The sequence below is a fragment of the Muscardinus avellanarius genome (genome assembly GCF_963383645.1).
Source record: "Muscardinus avellanarius genome assembly, chromosome: 2".
Taxonomy (NCBI): Eukaryota; Metazoa; Chordata; class Mammalia; order Rodentia; family Gliridae; genus Muscardinus; species Muscardinus avellanarius.
In genome coordinates, this window is record NC_137787.1 from 40554543 (window position 1) to 40572298 (window position 17756).

Genomic DNA, 17756 nt, shown 5'->3' on the forward strand with positions numbered 1-17756 from the left:
TGTGTGTGTGTGTGCACATTCATACTGACTGCTCTACAAAAATCAATCTTAATCTCACATGCACATGATTACTCGCATGCATTTATGCCAAGGGGCCCTTGGGCCCTTTTCCAGAGTCTCTGCCAAGGTTCTTACACCAAAGAACTTTACCCCAAAGTCATGCACCCAAAGATGAATTCTCAAACAGAGGAAACAAGCCCCAAGTGGAAGGAAGGCAGAAAGAGATAAGGGAGGGAAGAGGTTTACAAATTCCTTGCCAAATGGATGAAGAAATCCTGCGGGAGTGGATAGGAGGTCAGGAAGCCTTTTCCCTGGATGTGGTGCTAACCACAGGGCTTGGAGATTGATTGCTTTCCAGTTGTGCTTTCTGCAGCCCCCAAACTCTGAGCTCTTTCATGGTTCTTTGCTGTGCTTCAGGGCTTGCTGAAAACTCTGCTTGCCTGCGGGGAAGGCTGAGGCGTCTTGGGATTTCAGGACCATTGATGTCTGGAGGGGTTCTTTTTCACTTGAGAGTTGCCTGGACCTTTTCTCTGCTGTTCAGGAAAAGCTAAGCCTTCCCTGGAGAGCAGTGCATAGCCATTCCGTGGGTCTGCATTTATCCCGAGTCCTCCCTTCCTCCTTCTATCAACAGCTTAGTGAAGCTTGCAGAGAAAATGAGAGAAAGCATCCCTCAAATGCAGAGACGCAGAGCCTAACTTTTCCTCTGCTGTCAGGGGAGGAAAGTCACTCCTGCTTCCCAAGACCAAGAGCTCAGTCTGGGAACCTCCGGAGTAGGAAGGAAGGTTTGGCCGCAAAGGAGGTGGGAGAAACAATGCGGAGCCCGCGCTGCCTCCGGACACTGTGCATCCTGCCGCGTCCCGGGCCCGCCCCCCACCCGCGCCCACGCCCCAGGCCCCGCGGGCTCGCTTACCTTGATGATGCTGCTGCGCCTGGGGGTCGCTCGCGCAGCCTCCAGGAGGCCGGCCTCGCTGTCCCCGGGGGCCCCTGCGGCCGCCGGCAGTGCAACCCCGCTGCGCCGGTCCCTCAGCCGGCCCCCGGCGGCCCCTGCCGAGGCGTCCCCGGAGGCGGTGTCCAGGCCCACTCGGGGGTCGTCTTCGCCCCCCGCCGCGTCGGGCAGCGCCGGACCCTCCTTGCTGGCCGCGCCCTCGGCCATGGCTGGGCGCGATCCGGGATCCCGGGGGAGAGCTGGCCCGGCCGGCAGCAGAGTCCAGCGCTGGGCACGGTATACTCCTGCACCGGAGTCAGCCCCGCCAGACTTTGTTTCACCGCCCGGCGGCGGCGGCAGAGGAGACCGCAACTTTCTGGAGAGGAGACATCGCTCGGGCAGAGACGTCCTCGGGCTTGGGTCCCGGAGGTCAGCGGTCCGGCCGCGGACGGCAGCGGGGGCGGGGAGAAGATGCGAGCGGGAGCGCGGAGCAGAGGCGAACCCGAGAGGGAGGTATCCGAGAGGCGCGGCGGACGCCCGCGCTGCGCCAGACAAAGGCGGCGGGCACGGGGCCGGGCGGCCTGGGCTGGACGCGAGGACCGCGGGCGCACCGCCACCTGCCCGCGGCCGGCCGCCCAGGAAGTGCGGCGGGGCCTCCACTCTGCGCCGGTGACAGGGGAGGCTTGTTTTGACAGCCCGCGGGGATTGGCAGGCGCCCGGGCCTCTTAGGAGCCGGGGCTCGCCGAGGGGGGCTCGGCCCAGCCAATCCCCTCCGCGGAGGGGCGTGCCCGAGCGGAGAATGGAATGTGTCCTGGCGCCGCAGCCGGCCCGCGGGCTCCGGGACTCCAGCGAGGGCGCGCGCGCGGGTGCGCACCCGCAGGCGCTCCGGGCACATTTTAGGAAGTTTAGCTGTGCGAAACCATCCTGAAGACGCGACAGAACCCTGGGAGTGTGTGTGTGTGTGTGTGTGTGTGTGTGTGTGTGTGTGTGTGTGTGTGTGTAGAAGGGTGGGAAGAGAACCAGAAGCAATTTGGAGGCGAGGTGTTGAGGATTGACGCAACACGTTTGGGGAGGTGAAGCCTGGCACCGGCCATTGCAGGCTCTTATGCCACTACCTGAAGCCCATGCATTAGGGAAAAAACTAGGAACTACGGGGACCCCAGGGTTCCATAATTTGCCTCAGGTCTGTGAAAGGATTCTGTGTTCACCCTGCAATGTGTATAAATATGACAAGAAGGGAGAGTTACAAAAGGTGAGGTAAAAAGAAACGGAATTAACTAAATCCCTCTGGAGACGACTCCTAACAGCACAGATGTGATGGAAGTCAAAGAAGTACAAAGTGGAGTGGCAGAGTTATTCCCTACTCTAAATAACTTTTGACAAGCGTCTATACCTTTTCTTTAGGTAATTCTGTGTAAACAAATTTTCTCATTTTCACCAAGAGGAGGTGATATCTTTGGATGGTGCATTAATTCGCTGAAATTACCACAAAATGCTAAGATTCCAACAATGGCCTCTATGGGTCCCTGATGGAACAGAAGACTTGTTTAAATTTTTTTTTTTTGGTATTCGTATCTATATTAAACCTCACTTATATTATTTAAATTATTAACAATTTAAGGGATGGGTGTGGTAGCTCATGCTTGTAATCCCAGCATTTGGGAGGCTGAGACAGGAGGATCACGGTTCGTGGACAGCCTCAGCTACTACTTAGTGAGGTCCTTTGCAATTCAGTGAGACCCTGTTTCAAAATAAAGAAATAAGGGCTGGGCATGTAGCTCAGAGGTAGAATGCACCCTCATAACTGCAAAAAAAAAAAATTTTTTTTAAGATTTTGCTTCTCCCTTAGTCTGGCCAAGAGCACAAGAAATCCTTCAGCCTTTTAGACTCAGAGCTTTGTCAGAATCAGAGCATCTTAAATATGCCATGGGTATTTAGAGATCCCCTAGGACAGCCCTTTTATTTAGCAGATGAGATCAAGGCCCAGCCAGGGAGCCTCCTGTTAGTGCAGGAGCTAAAATTAGAATCTGTCACCCAACTTCTCCAGTAATCTTTTCACTACTTTATCTGGTTCCTCAGGGTCTGGAACCAGCCAGAATTGGAGGCCCTTGGGAGGTTTCAGATTTGACATGTATCAACTATTCTAGGGAAAACTGAGAAGGCTTGACTTTACCTTTTCTTTGAATACAAATGCAGCCCATATATGAATGTCCCATAGATGAGCAGCAACCTCTGGTTTTAGAACCAACACCACCCCCTAGTGAGATTCTGAGAATTACATTCATAATAGCAATTTTTTTCCTTCTTGATAGAGGACAGTAAGTAAAACTCAACGAAAGTGTCCTTTTCAATTAGTCTGCCATTGTAACTGACAGACCAGAGGAAGGAAATGAAAGAGGATGCTCAGACAACCCATACAAGTCCTTCATATCCATTAATTCAGGGAATTCACATCTATGTTATATAGGACATTCTTTACTTGCTATTCTCACAAATATAACCTGTTTTAGGCTAATATTATTTCTCTGATAATCAACTATTACATTTGACTTCTGCTTTTACAGTTGTGCTTCATTTCTATTAGTCAAAAATTCTATTTCTGGGGCATCCTTTAGGAAATGTAAATTTTCAACCTAATGAGGTTGTTCTATTAGTATTATCTTGTTCTATTAGTATTTACCAAGGTTTCCTATCCTAGGTGTTTGTGTATCATTGTATCAATTTATTTATTATTTTTTGGGGTGCTGGGGTTCCCTTCTACCTCCAGGCTACACTCCCAGACCTATTTTATATTTTATTTTTGGAAACAGGGTCTCTTAAGCCAGCGCGGCTGGCTTCGAACCTGTGCGATCCTCCTGTCTCTGCCTCCCAATCGCGGGGATTACAAGCATGCACCACCACGCCCAGCTATATCAATTTATTTTTAAAAGTATTAAAATTCATATCACCTTCCTAACATTTAAGGTCAGTGATCTTCAAATAAGAGAGGCCAGAAAATAAAGTATCTAGTTTGAAAAATGTTTTGTTTCAACTACACAATATTCAATTGGACTTTTACAGCTTCCCTTATCAGCCTTCCCTCTCACCTTTCTGTGAAAACAAACATAACACACAGACACACAGACACATCCCTGAATCCTCTGAGCTGAACATCTGTTCATAAAGGTTGTTTTCTAATTCGTTCTCCTTTGAGAGAATAACTAAAACCTGATCTAGAAAGGCTTCCATTCTGTTGTAATCTAGCTTAAGCTCAGGCTTCTCCTGATATTCGTGTCTGCAAATAAAAGGAAAAAAACCTATGTACCTCCTCTTACCCAGGCCTGGCTTTGAAGACTGAGAAGGGACAGATTTGTTAAGCCAGCTATGACCACATTCTTAACCCACAATTAATAGCTCCTCCCTTCCAAATGATTGTCAGCCCACAGTTCTTACCTACTATCCCTTCACCAAATCATGCTGGCAATCACTTATTAGCAAATTGAAAGTTGGGAACATTCAGGCATGGCAGAGGTGGCAAGTAAATACAGGAATTAATAGGTAATTCAGACGTTACCACTGCAGACATTTGAGGCCTGCCTTATCCACAAATCTCAAGTGGCCTCTACAACTCCCCACATGTCACTCATGTTACTCTGCTTTATTTTTGTATAGGATCTCAACACAATGAATAAACTGTCCTACTCATGGAGATGTTTCTTTATATATTCTGTCAAACTGACCCCATCTCCGTCTCACTGAAATATAGGGTAGAACCTCAATATGCATTCTGTCAAACTGACCCATCTCTGTCTTACTGAAATATAGGGTAGCACCTCCATGTGCAGAAAGACCTTGTCAGTTTTATTCATTGGTCTATCTCCAGCTCTCAGAACCATGCCTTGACACATAGTAGGTGCCCCATAAATATCTGTGGAAAGATGACCTTCATAATCCTCCAACTAGATAAAGCAATAAAGGAAAATGCATCTGCTTCTCACACAGTAGAACATCTCATCCTCAAGTATCCCAGTTCTATTCTAGAACAGAAATCAGAGAAATTCCAGAGCAAACAGTTATAAAACTAGTAGAAGGCACTTTATAAACTTGTCATTAGAAATGTAGCATCAGAGTGAAAGACAACTGGCAGGAACCTAGCAAGAACTTGAAAACAGCTAACCCCCCCACAAAAAAACCCAGTTAAGTCAATGCAGTCTTTTCAACATAGAGAAGTCACTCCAGAAACCTAGGCTCAAGAAAAATACAGTGACAATATTAATATTTTCCATATACTAATAGAAAATCCCAATGTAGAGAAAAGTCATTTTGATAACTGCTTTCCATGTACCAGGTAATTCTCTATGAAGTCCCATGATCTCCATTTTGCCGATAAGGAAACTAAGGATAAAGTTTAAAGTAACTTGCTCAAAGTTAGAGCCAACTAAGAAGTGATGCTCCAGATTTGAGCCCCTAACTGCGACTTCAAAGCCTGTGTTCTTCCTGCTTCTTTTGTGTGTGTGTGTGTGTGTGTGTGTGTGTGTGTGTGTGTGTGTGTGTTACTGGGAGTGGAACCCAGGGGCTTTCTACCTCCAGGCTATACTCCCAGAACGATTTTGTGTTTTATTTGGAAACAGAGTCTTACTAAGTTACTGAGAGCCTAAGTAGCTGAGGCTGTGCTTCGAACCTGCAAGATCCTCCTGCTCAGCCTCCCAAGTACTGGGATTACAAGTGTGCACCACCACACCCCCCATTTTTTTAAGTGTGTGTGTGTGTGTGTGTGTGTGTGTGTGTGTGTGTGTGTGGTACAGGGGTGGAACCCAGGGTCTTTTCTACCTCCAGGATATACTCCCAGACCTATTTTATACTTTATTTGGAAACAGGGTCTCACTAAGTTGCTGAGAGTGGCTTTGAACCTGTGCAATCCTCCTGTCTCAACCTCCCAAGGGCTGGGATTACAAGCACACACCACCACACCCGACTTCATAAAGTTCCTTTTAGAATCAAGTCTGATGACAGCTGTCCTGGAGATGGGGGGGGGGACACTCTAGCACATCTGAGACCTCACACATTAGCCATGAAGACCTCTCCTCTTAACATCAGCTTTATCTCTGCTATAGTTTGGATCTGGAATGCCCCCAAAGATCATGTGTTAAGGATTAGTCTCCAAATTGTTATTATTAGAAAGTGGTAGAATCTTTAAGAACAGAACAGGTTATGTTCCTCACTCAACCAGAATCCAGAGACACCTATAAAAGGGACTACTGAAACAGTGAAAATAAGACATTATAAAACATAAAGATTTCTCTATTTTACAAGTGAGATCTTTCGCAGGCATAAAGTTATAGCACAAGAGGTTTAGGAGGTAGGGCCTAGTGGCAGGTTTTAGGCCACAGGGTGTGCCCTCAAAAGGGTTGATGGGAATCTGATCTTTCCTTTTTTTATTTTATTTTTTTGGTGGTACTGGGGATGGAACCCTTCTACCTCCAGGCCACACTCCCAGACCTATTTTTTATATATATTTTATTTGGAAACAGGGTCTTGTAAGCCAGAGAGGCTGGCTTCAAACCTGTGTGATCCTCCTGTCTCCACCTCCCAAGTGTGGGGATTACAAGCGTGCACCACCATGCCCGGCTCCTCTTTCTTTTTTTTAATTATTTTATTTTTGTGGTACTGGGGGTGGAACCCAGGGGCTTTTCTACCTTCAGGATATACTCTCAGACCTATTTTGTATTTTATTTGGAAACAGGGTCTAAACTAAGTTGCTGAGAGCCTCACTAAGTAACTGAAGCTGGCTTCGAACCTGTGCTGATCTTTCCTCTTTCTCTGATTCCCAGGTGCCATAAGGTGAAGAGCCACCTCCACCATAAGCTCTCACCATGACCTGTGGACTCATTGTTGGCCAAAGCAGCAAAGCTAATCAGTTATGGCCTAAAACTTCCAAAACTGTGAGCCAAAATAAACTTCTCTATATATAAGTTGATTTAAGTATCTGTTACAATAATGAAAAACTAAGATAACCTCAATATGAATTATGAGTATGACTGATTCATTATTGTGTTAAGACATATTTATTCTCTCATCTATGTATAAAATATTTATTTGATAGTAAGGGCCTGATTAGTTCAAAGATGCTTTGAATACAATGAATGACAAAGATGTCACTTTCAGTTGTCACATGCATATTTTTATTGAGTCACAGCCTTTCCAATACACATTATAATCACTTTTATTTTCTCACTTGAGAAACAGAATTTGTAGGGCAATTTTTAGTATAATAAATCTATACAAAATAAAAAAAACTTAATTTACCCTATTAAAATTCAAATTGTTTCTCTTAAAGAACTTTGTCACTTATATCAGATAGTACGTAGAAGATTTCAGTTAACTAGAACATAAATCAATCTGGATGTGGTGGTGCAGGATTGTAATCCTAATACTTGAGAGGCTGAGACAGGAGGATTGTAGGTTCGCAGCTAGCCTCAGTCACTTAGTGAGGTTTTCCACAACCTAATGAGATCCTGTTTCAAAATGAATAATTAAAATATAGGGCTGGGGGGTGTAACTTGGAGGTAGAATGCCCCTGGATTCAATCCCCAGTACTGCAATAAATAAGCAAACAAACAAACAAGCAAGCAAGCAAATATATAAAACAAATCAACAAACCTTACTTGAAAGTGCAAGTAAACTCCACTTTATAAAAAGTCCTACAAAAAGTTACAAATTATTTATAAAAGGTCTTGTTCCCCAGTTTAGTATATCTTCAAAGCACTTAAAGGTGGTAAGTTAAGAAATACAGCCAATGCTCTTCAATATCTGATAACTTCTGCTTCTTTCAGACACTGGGAAACCTTTACTCTCCACAGGAAAGCAGAACAGCCAGGCCTCTGTACTGCCCAGTAACAGAGTAGGAGTAACCCCATGTAGACTCCAATGCCAGATACCCTCAAGAGCCTCAGGGCAATCATCTGGGAAATCCTTAAGTGCAGGGCAAAAGTCCTTTTTAAATAGTGTTATTTTCTATATATTAGCTTACTTTGACATAGATCCTGGAGATGGATCCCATGTCATTTTTATGTTCTCCAATCACCCAGAACCCAAAGAGACAGTTATGAATGGGACCCATTGAAATAGTGTCAATAAGACATTGACTTCTTTTTTTTTTTTTGGGGGGGGGGGTCTGGGGACGGAACCCAGAGGCATTCAACCTCCGAGCTACAGCCCCTGCCCTATTTTTTATTCTTTATTTTGAAACCGGGTCTCACTGAGTTGCAGAGGGTCTCACTAAGTAGCTGAGGTTGTCCGCGAACCGCGATCCTCCCTCCGGTCTCAGCCTCCCAAACGCTGGGATTACAAGCGTGCGGCACCATGCTCGGCTATTATTGACTTATTTCAATGAGATATATGACATTAAGACTTCTCTATTTAACAACTCATATCAGGCATAAAGTTATGATACAAAACTCTTCCAATCAAATATAAATCTGATGCCTGGTACTTTCAATGCAGGAATGAATACATATTAAATGAATAAACAGTTTCTCCTCCTTCCCCAGATCCCAGGCACCCCAAATCTAATCCATCTGAGTATTTGTGGAAATTTTTCCTTCCAATTTTCCCCAAGATATAAATTTGATAATTTTAGTAGCTTTTTAGTATCATAGGATGCATTGGAAGAAAATATCGTTATTACTTTCTCTGATGAACACATTTCCTTTGGTAATGATGTATATAACTCTTACATCTACCTTTAAAAAATCCTGTTGATAGGTCTTTGTTGCTTCTATCTCAGATCTTTTGGGGAAAAGAAGCAGAGTATAATACTTAAATTTAAAATTGTAATACATGTTTTAAAGTATAAAGCCAGGCATGGTGGCACACATCTATAATCCCAGTACATGGGAGGCTGAGACAGGAGGATTACAGGTTCAAGGCCACTCTCAGCAAGTAGTGAGACTCTCAGCAACATAGCTAGACCCTCTTTCAAAATAAAAAAATAGGACTCGGGGCTGGGCATGGTGGCTCACACTTGTAAAACCAGTGCTTGGGTGGCTGAGACAGGAGAATCACACAGGTTCAAAGACAGTCTCAGCTATTTAGTGAGGCTCTCAGCCTCAGCAGCTTAGTGAGACCCTATTTCCAAATAAAGTATAAAATAGGTCTCGGAGTATAGCCCAGAGGTAGAAAAGACCCTGGTTTCCACCCCCAGTACCACCAAAAAAACAAAAAGCAAAAAAATTAATAATAATAACAATAATAATAATAATAATAATAGGACTGGGGATGTGTAGCTTGAAAGTAGAATGCCCCCAAGTTTAATTCCTAGTACCACAAAAGAGCATAAAACAAAAATAAAGTATGATTTCTCTTGTAAGCCTTTTTTGTTTCAAGTTTTAGGTATATTGCTCCCTTGTTAACCACAATTTGTTTTCTTACCAAATGAAAAACTATAAAAAGTGAGTACTTTCTTGAAGGAAAAACTCCATTTGAGGCCCAAAGTCTGATGAACACTAGATCACCAGTGTTTGCTCTGTCGTTGACCCCTGTGAGAATCCTGAAGTTCCCACCCTCAGTGAGTCACACGGTTCACCATGGATACTCCCGCCTCTACCCTTGGCCTGCAGTGGAGGAGCAACAGCTGTTGACCACACTTGGGTCCTTTCCCATTCTCTGTTCTATATAAATTGTACTGATAAAACACTTCAGATAATGTCACAATTGTTTTGAAGTATTTTTTTCAAATGACTTTAGAGGAAACATCTGAAATATTAAGCAGCAACAAAGTACTAAAGTTTAACTTAATTTTGAAGTGAAATAATAAACAAGCACTGTACACTACTACATTTAGAATATTAAGAGATGATAGAGCTTTTCTTCAGGTTTTCCTCTAACCAAATGAGATTTTAAAAAGTAAACTGATAGCTGCAGATAGAATTTGAGAGATTCCTTGATAAATGTATACTTAGACTCTGGCCAAAATATACAAAACACTATTGTATTTAGATTTCCATTTCCAAAGTAAGAAAAATGTCTATGTTTCTCACGGACACGCTGCTGTGAATTTTTATTTCTGAATGGGATGGAACCCAGGGGCATTCTACCTCCAAGCTACACTCCCAACCTGTTTTATTATTATTATTATTATTATTATTATTATTATTTTCTTTATTTTTGAAACAGGGTCTCATTAAGTTGCTGAAGCTGGCAGTAAACCTGCAATCCTCCTATCTCAGCCTCCCAGGTATTGAGATTATCTAAGTGAGCCCACCATGCCTGGCTCCTGTGAATTCTAATTTCAGAAAAATATGTGGTTAAAACACAATTTTACTTTTAATCTTCTTAATTTTTCCTATCTTCAAAATACTGATTTAAAAGGTTTTAGTTTATATTCTATAAATGTAGAGATGGTCTGTGATAGCAAATCAAGTGTTACTTATTCCTACATCCAGTGTGTGAGAAAAATAGCATTACAAATGTAGCATACAAACTGTGTTTTGTCTTCTCAATTCTCCTCTCAGCAATAATTAATGATATTCACTCGTGGCGATCATATGGAAACACTTCATTAATGCTCTTTGCTATAGAGCAGATGTTTGTACTGGGAGGTAGGGAGATATTCACTAATCCTCCCTGGGAGAGGGTTATACATCCTCCTTCCATTGACAGCAGCCTCATGTAACCTGCTCTGGCCAATAAAAGATAAGTAGAAGCCCCTTTATAAGCAAAAGCTTTAAGAGACAGCAAAACTTAACCATGGTCTCATTTCTCTGTGCCACAAGATTTATTGCCTACCCAATAAGGGCTGGATCTTAAGTGAAAATTGTATGAAGTGGGACTAAAGCCAATCTACAATGGACATAGAACAACCAAGAAAGTAATCTTGTGCAAGCCCCTTGGACTTGGGGTCATTTGTTACTATAGAGTGACTTGGCTTCTCCTGTGTGGTACAAATAAATATATTGAAAGCCCTACCTTCCACAACCATGCTATTAGTTTGGCTTGCTAGATGCTCCTTTATTTCTCTAAAAGCAATAAATGTCCCTGGCATCTACTAAAATAGCAAAACTAAAAATTTCTATACATTTAGTACAACTGTGGATAGTTATTTCCGCTCCTATCACCCATTTTTCTCATTTATTCCCTGCAAGCTGTATTAAGCCCCCAAATACCTCTAAGTTCAGAGATTATAGCATAGATTTGATCGTATACATTTCTTGCTAATATATTTTATCTTACCTTGCACACATATTGCCTCTTCTACTCCTATCAATCTTTCCACTCCTTGTAATGTAATGTTTCTATATGTATGCATACAAATATGAAGTGTTTTATCATATTTTGATTTATCAAAAAAAAGTGGTAGCTAATTTTGTTGGGGGAGTTAATTATATACATACTCTTCTGGATCTTCCTTTTCTCAATAGTAGTTAGCAAAAATCCCATCATCTCATCAGCAGTTGCTACCAATTCGCTCTCTTAAATAAGCATATAATGTTCTATGGTGTGGATACATCATATTCAGTCAACCCCCTATTTTGAGTATTAATTTCCATTTTTCCAACAGTACAATTTGTGTGTGTGTGTGTGTGTGTGTGTGTGTGTCTAGAAATGGAACCCAGGGGCACTTGACCTCCGAGCTACACCCGCTGCCATTTTTTTATTTTGAAACAGGGTCTCACTAAGTAGCTGAGGCTGTCCACGAACCGCGATCCTCCAGTCTCAGCCTCCCAAATGCTGGGATTATAAGCATGCACCACCACGCCCGGCCCAACAGTACAATGTGATAATCATTTTACATCTTCATAAATCATAGGTTTTATTCCTATTAAATATATTCCCATTAATAGTATTATTGGGTCTAAGGGCATATGCATTTTTAATTTTTATAAATAATACTAAATAACTTTCCCAAAGAGCTACAACACTTCATGTTCAACCTTAATGGGAATTTATTTCTGCCAATCGGTAATTTGTCCATGCATATGCTGGGTCCAATTTTTTTTTTTTTTTTTTTTTTTTGCGGTACTGGAGATGGAACCCAGGGACATTATACTTCCGAGCTACACCCCCAGCCCCGTTTTTTAGTCTTTATCTTTGGAACAGGATCTCACTGAGTTGTGAAGGACCTCACTAAGTAGCTGGGGCTGTCCGTGAACCGTGGGTCCAATATTCTATTGGATCAAATGCCTTTTTCTTGTTAGCTTGTAATAGTCCTGTGGCAAGCAGACTTGCCACACTCGGATCTTGCTTCAGTAAAGGAATTGCTCCCCAGCTACAAAGTAGTCTTCAGTTATTCACTTATTCAGGGTCCACCTCAAGTGTGCATGTATACGTTACTGGAGGTTGAACCCAGGGACATTTACCTCTGAGCTATACCCTCAGTCCTATTTTATTTTGAAACAGGGTCTCACTAGACTGCTGAGAGTCTCACTATATGTTGAGGCCATTCCTGAACCTGTGATCCTCCTGTCTCAGCCTCCCAGGTACTGGGATTACAGATGTGTGCCATCACAATCTTCTTGAGGAAGTTCATGGCCAATGAATGAGAAAGGTAATGATAGCTGAGGGCAAGCTTTTTACTGGGTCAGCCTCAGCCAATAGGCCCTAGCCATTTCCACTTTCACAAGACTCCTCTGACAATCCTTGCTCCCTAGCACCCCCTTGGGCTGATGACTATTGTTCTCCTCTTCCCCCCTAAATATTACTCCAAAATAAAACTTTTGCATTCCTAAATCTACATAATTCCAAGAGTATACACCACCCAACACGTTATATTACTTTTATTATGCCTTTGCATTAATATTTTTCTAATACTATTTATTTGCAGTATTGGGGATGGAACCCAGGTGCATTCTACCTCCGAGCTATACCCTCAGCCCTATTTTTAATTCTTTATTTTGAAACAGGGTCTCAATGAGTTGCAAAGGGCCTAAGTAGCTGAGACTGTCCATGAACCACAATCCTCCTGTCTCAGCCTCCTGAATGCTGGGATTACAAGCGTGCACCACCCCACCTGGCTTTCTAGTACTTTATTGACTTTATGACATTTTTGCCTTATATTTTTCTCAAAATTAGATATGCCTATCTCTTAGAGTTACTAAATCTACATTATTTGTTAAAAAGCACTTTTCAGGCTGGGGATACAGTTCAGTGGCTGAAGGCTTACCTGGCACGCTTAGGGTCCTGGGTTTGATCCCTAGCCCAGTGTGTTGTGGAGGGGGTACTTTTCCACTCTTACCTTTTCTTGAAAGATTTTTATTGGTTTTTTTTTCAATGCTTAAGTATTGCATCTTTTTATGTTTTAAAACTTGGTTTATTGCCTCAGCTACTTACTTAAAACCTGGTTTATATGTATATATGTGTTCATAGATGTGTATTAAGTATTGAAATTTTTTTAAATGTGGAGTCTATTTTTATTTTCTTCCAGAAGAACAGCCATTTTGCCAACTTTATTAAATAATCTGTTGTTTTATCACTGAAAATAATTTATCATATATTCAATTCTCACATAAGTTAGGCATGATGGTATACACATCTAATACCAGTAGTTGGAAGGCAGAGACAGGAGGATCAAAGGATCAAGGTCAGCCAACTCTGAGCCACTTAGCAAGACCCTGTTTCAAAGTTAAAAAAAAAAAATTTAGGGATCTAGCTCAGAAATAGAATGCTCCTGTATTTAAAAGAAAAAAAAAACTCACATGCACTTCAATCTACTTCTGGACTATCTTATTTCCATCTAATACCAATTAAGCCCGATTATAGTGACCCTGTATTATGTTCTAATTTTCATTTTCCTTCTACTCTGTAGCTGTAGGATACATAAATTTTAAGTCTGGCTTTCTGCTCTTAAGCTTTATGAACTTCTCAATGCCAGCAAAATAGAGTCCAAGAACTTTGGCCACAGCACTTATCTCCATCACTGGATTCCTCTCTGGCTACTTTGCTTCTCTTCCTTCATTCTCTAGGACTATCAGGCTACTTGAGGCTGACTGAACATCATATGCTATTTCATACCTTCACATCTTGGTTACATGAAACACCTTTCCTACCTCTAGTCCCTAAGCTAATTATTGCTTCTTTAAAATTCACTTTAGACATTAAAGCCTTTCCAAATCACAAGAGTTACTTTTACCCTCCATTAATACCTCTTGCAGTATACTGATACTGCACTATACCAGTACCTCTCTTCATACACATTTCCTCTGCTTCATGTGTGACAGCAAAATTCAGGTCTTTTTCTTCCTTTCTTTTTTTTTTTTTTTTTTGGTGGTGGTGGTACTGGGGTTCCTGGAAGCCCTGCTACCTCTGGGCTACACTCCCAGACCTATTTTTATATATATATTTTTATTTGGAAACAGGGTCTCTTAAGCCAGCTCGGCTGGCTTTGAACCTGCGTGATCCTCCTGTCTCCGCCTCCCAAGCCCGGGGATTGCAAGCATGTGTCACCACGCCGGGCTCTTTTTCATTTTTGAAGACTGTAAACTTAACCCTGTAATAACACATGACAAGCATTCAATTAAAAAAAACTTTCTCAAACTATTGAACTAGAACATTAGTCCTCCAGGAGTATGGTAGGAAAAGATTGGGATTCATATTTAAATGTATCTAAATTAGCTGGGCATGGTGGCGCATGTTTGTAATCCCAGCATTTGGGAGGTTGACACAAGAGGATCGTGGTTTGTGGACAGCCTTAGATACTTAGTGAGATCCTTTGCAACTCAGTGAGACCCTGTTTCAAAATAAAGAGCTAGGTGTGGTGGCGCAGGTTTGTAATCCCTGCGCTTGGGAGGCGGAGACAGGAAGATCGGGCAGGTTCGAAGCCAGCCGCGCTGGCTTAAGAGACAACCCTGTTTCAAAATAAAAAAGTATAAAATAGGTCTGGGAGTGTAGCCCGGAGGTAGAAGGGTTTCCAGGAATCCAAGTACCACAAAAAGAAGGAAGGAAGGAAGGAAGGAAGGAAGGAAGGAAGGAAGGAAGGAAGGAAGGAAGGAAGGAAGGAAGGAAGGAAATCAGGCTGGGGGTGTAGCTCATAAGTAGAATGCACCTGGGTTCCATCCCCAGTACTTCAAACAAACAAAAAAAAAATTAAGAACAAATTAAAACTATACTGAGACTCTATCTAATCCCAATTAGAATGGCAATCATCAAGAAATGAAACAATAGTAAGTGCTAGCGAGGGTGTGGGTAAATAGGAACTCTTCTGTACTGTTGGTGGGATTGCAAATTAGTGCAGCTGCTATGGAAATCAGTGTGGATATTCCTTAGAAAATTGAGAATAGATCCACCATATCACCCAGCTATACCACTCCTAGCTATTTTTCCAAAAGGAATGCAATCAGAACATTATAGTAATACTTATATATTCATGTTTATAGCAGCACAATTCACAATAGCCAAATTATGGAACCAACCTATGTATCCATCAACAGATTAACAGATCACAAAATTGTAAAATATACACACAATGGAATTCTAGTCAACAATAAAGAACAAATTATGTCATTTGCAGGAAAATGGATAGACCTAGAGAACATTAAGTGAGATTAGCCAGCCACAGAAAGTGAAGGGTCATATGTTTACTCACATATACAGAAGCTAGGGAATAATCCGAATACAAGAACTTTAAATAATGCGGAAAAAACTCCAGTAGAGCGAGGGAGGTGGGAGAGGGAGAATTAATGAGGAAAGCACTTCCACTGACATGGTGTTCTTATGTGAAAACACCAGTGCCAATCTTAGTACCTTGTATGGAGAAGGGGGTGAGAGGCCAGCGGGAAGCCCACCAAGTGCTGTGTGTATGTATGTCACCATCACTACATTATGATGTGATATTATAATGCACCAGAAAAAATATGAAAATAAAAATTATATTGCATAATCTAAACTACAATAACCCATAATAAATTAATGGCTTGAATAGTGCTAGAAATCATGTGAGTTAAAGATAATCCTAGCAAACATTTCAAAAATACCAGACCTGACCTTTTCCTGTTCCCACTACAGGCACATCACCACGCACATTACAATGACAATATGCCTGACAAGAAGTCAACTTCAGCCGGGCATGGTGGCGCACGCATGTAATCCCCGCGCTTGGGAGGCTGAGACAGGAGGATCATGCAGGTTCAAAGCCAGCCTCAGCTACTTAGTAAGGCTCTCAGCAACTTAGTGAGACCCTGTTTCTAATAAAAAATAAATGGGTCTGGGAGTATAGCCCGGAGGTAGAAAGCCCCTAAATTCCACCCCCAGTACCACCAAAACAAAACAAAGTCAACTTCAGATGGGCGTGGTGGCACACGCGTGTAATCCCAGCATTTGGGAGGCTGAGACCTGAGGATCGCAGTTCACATCACAGCCTCAGCTACTTAGTGAGGCCCTCTGCAACTCAGTGAGACCCGGTTTCAAAATAAAGAATAAAAAATAGGGCAGGAGGTGTAGCTAAGAGGTCGAATGCCCCTGGGTTCCGCCCCAGACCCGCAGAAAAAGGAAAAGAAAAGAAGTCAGCTTCACAAAATGACGTTTTGATGTATAGATGCACAACTACTTCTGAAAACAACATAAGGTCCCAAATAGTGTTTCTTAAGGTGTTAGTGGTAGTATGAAGCCATCACTGTTAAGAAGACATTTGTGTGTGTGGGGGGGGGGGGGGGTACTGGGGTTCCTGGAAGCCCTTCTACCTCCGGGCTACACTACCAGACCTATTTTTATACCTTTTTATTTGGAAACAGGGTCTCTTAAACCAGTGCGGCTGGCTTCAAAGCTGTAAGATCCTCCTGTCTCCGCCTCCCAAGCACGGGGATTACAAGCGTGCGCCACCACGCCCAGTACTGTTAGACATTTTAAAGTAACATTTGCCTTATCTTCTTAAAACTACTTTGGGTAGACTTTATAAAATGTATAAATACTAGTAGAGTGAAATATGTATAAAATAGATAAGTAAATATAAATGATATGCATCGTAAGAACAAATGAGAATGTACAAAGAAAATTTATGAAAACTTTTACAGAAGAGCAAGGTCCCCATGGTCTACTCATTTTATTAAGAAGGTGGAAGAAAGCTGGAAATGGTGGTACATGCCTGTAATCCCAGTACTTGAGAGGCTAAGACAGGAGGATTACAGGTTTGAGGCCAGCCTCAGCAACTTAGCAAGGCCCTCAGCAGTTTGGTGAGACCCTGTTTCAAAATTTAAAAAAAAAAAATGTTGAGGGCGTGACTCAGATAAAATGACCCTGGGCTCAATCCCCAATACCAAAAAGAAAAAAGAAAAGGTGGAAGAAGTATTCACTGAACACACTGAGGATGAAAGAAATTTCTTTTCAGTGAATTGAAATTACAGAGAAAGGATGAGAGGGAACCTAATGGTGAAAAGAATCATAGACCAAGCATGGTGGCACACACCAGTAATCCTAGCATTTGGGAGGCTGAGACAAAAGAATCACAAGTTCAAAGCCAGCCTCAGCAACTTATGCTCTTGGTAAGATCCTGTTTCCAAATAACAAAAAAGGGTTGGGGATGTAGCTCACAGGTAGAATGTCCCTGGGTTCACTCCCCAGTATGAAGAAGGAAAAGAAGCAGACGCAGCAGCATCATAGGAAACAAAGCACTAAAGCAAAAACCTGAAGAATAATTGGTCTTTCCCCCTAGGAATCGGCACAGTAGTCAGGATATTCAGGACATAAGAGTAACTCAAATTTATCCATGTATTTCCCATTTTATTCAAGGGGAGAAAGGGCAAGCTGAAAAAAAAATACCTCAGTGTTAGTTCATACTCAAATTAACAAATAACCCAAGTATAATTTAAATAATCCAAACGAGAAATGAAAAAAAATAAAATAACCCAAACCAAGGCAATAAATC

At 42.1% G+C, this 17756-nt stretch overlaps 1 protein-coding gene across 1 annotated transcript in view; it reads right to left on the bottom strand.

Moving 5' to 3' along the window:
- PLCL1 (phospholipase C like 1 (inactive)) overlaps positions 1-1153 on the bottom strand; it is a gene marked incomplete at both ends in the record, with an annotated part of 356295 nt that extends 355142 nt beyond the window's left edge. Inside the window, one exon of the mRNA XM_080689964.1 lies at positions 911-1153. Coding sequence (XP_080546090.1) covers positions 911-1153 — 243 coding nt within the window. The remainder of the gene's footprint in view (positions 1-910) is intronic.
- Between the last annotated feature and the right edge of the window lie 16603 nt (positions 1154-17756).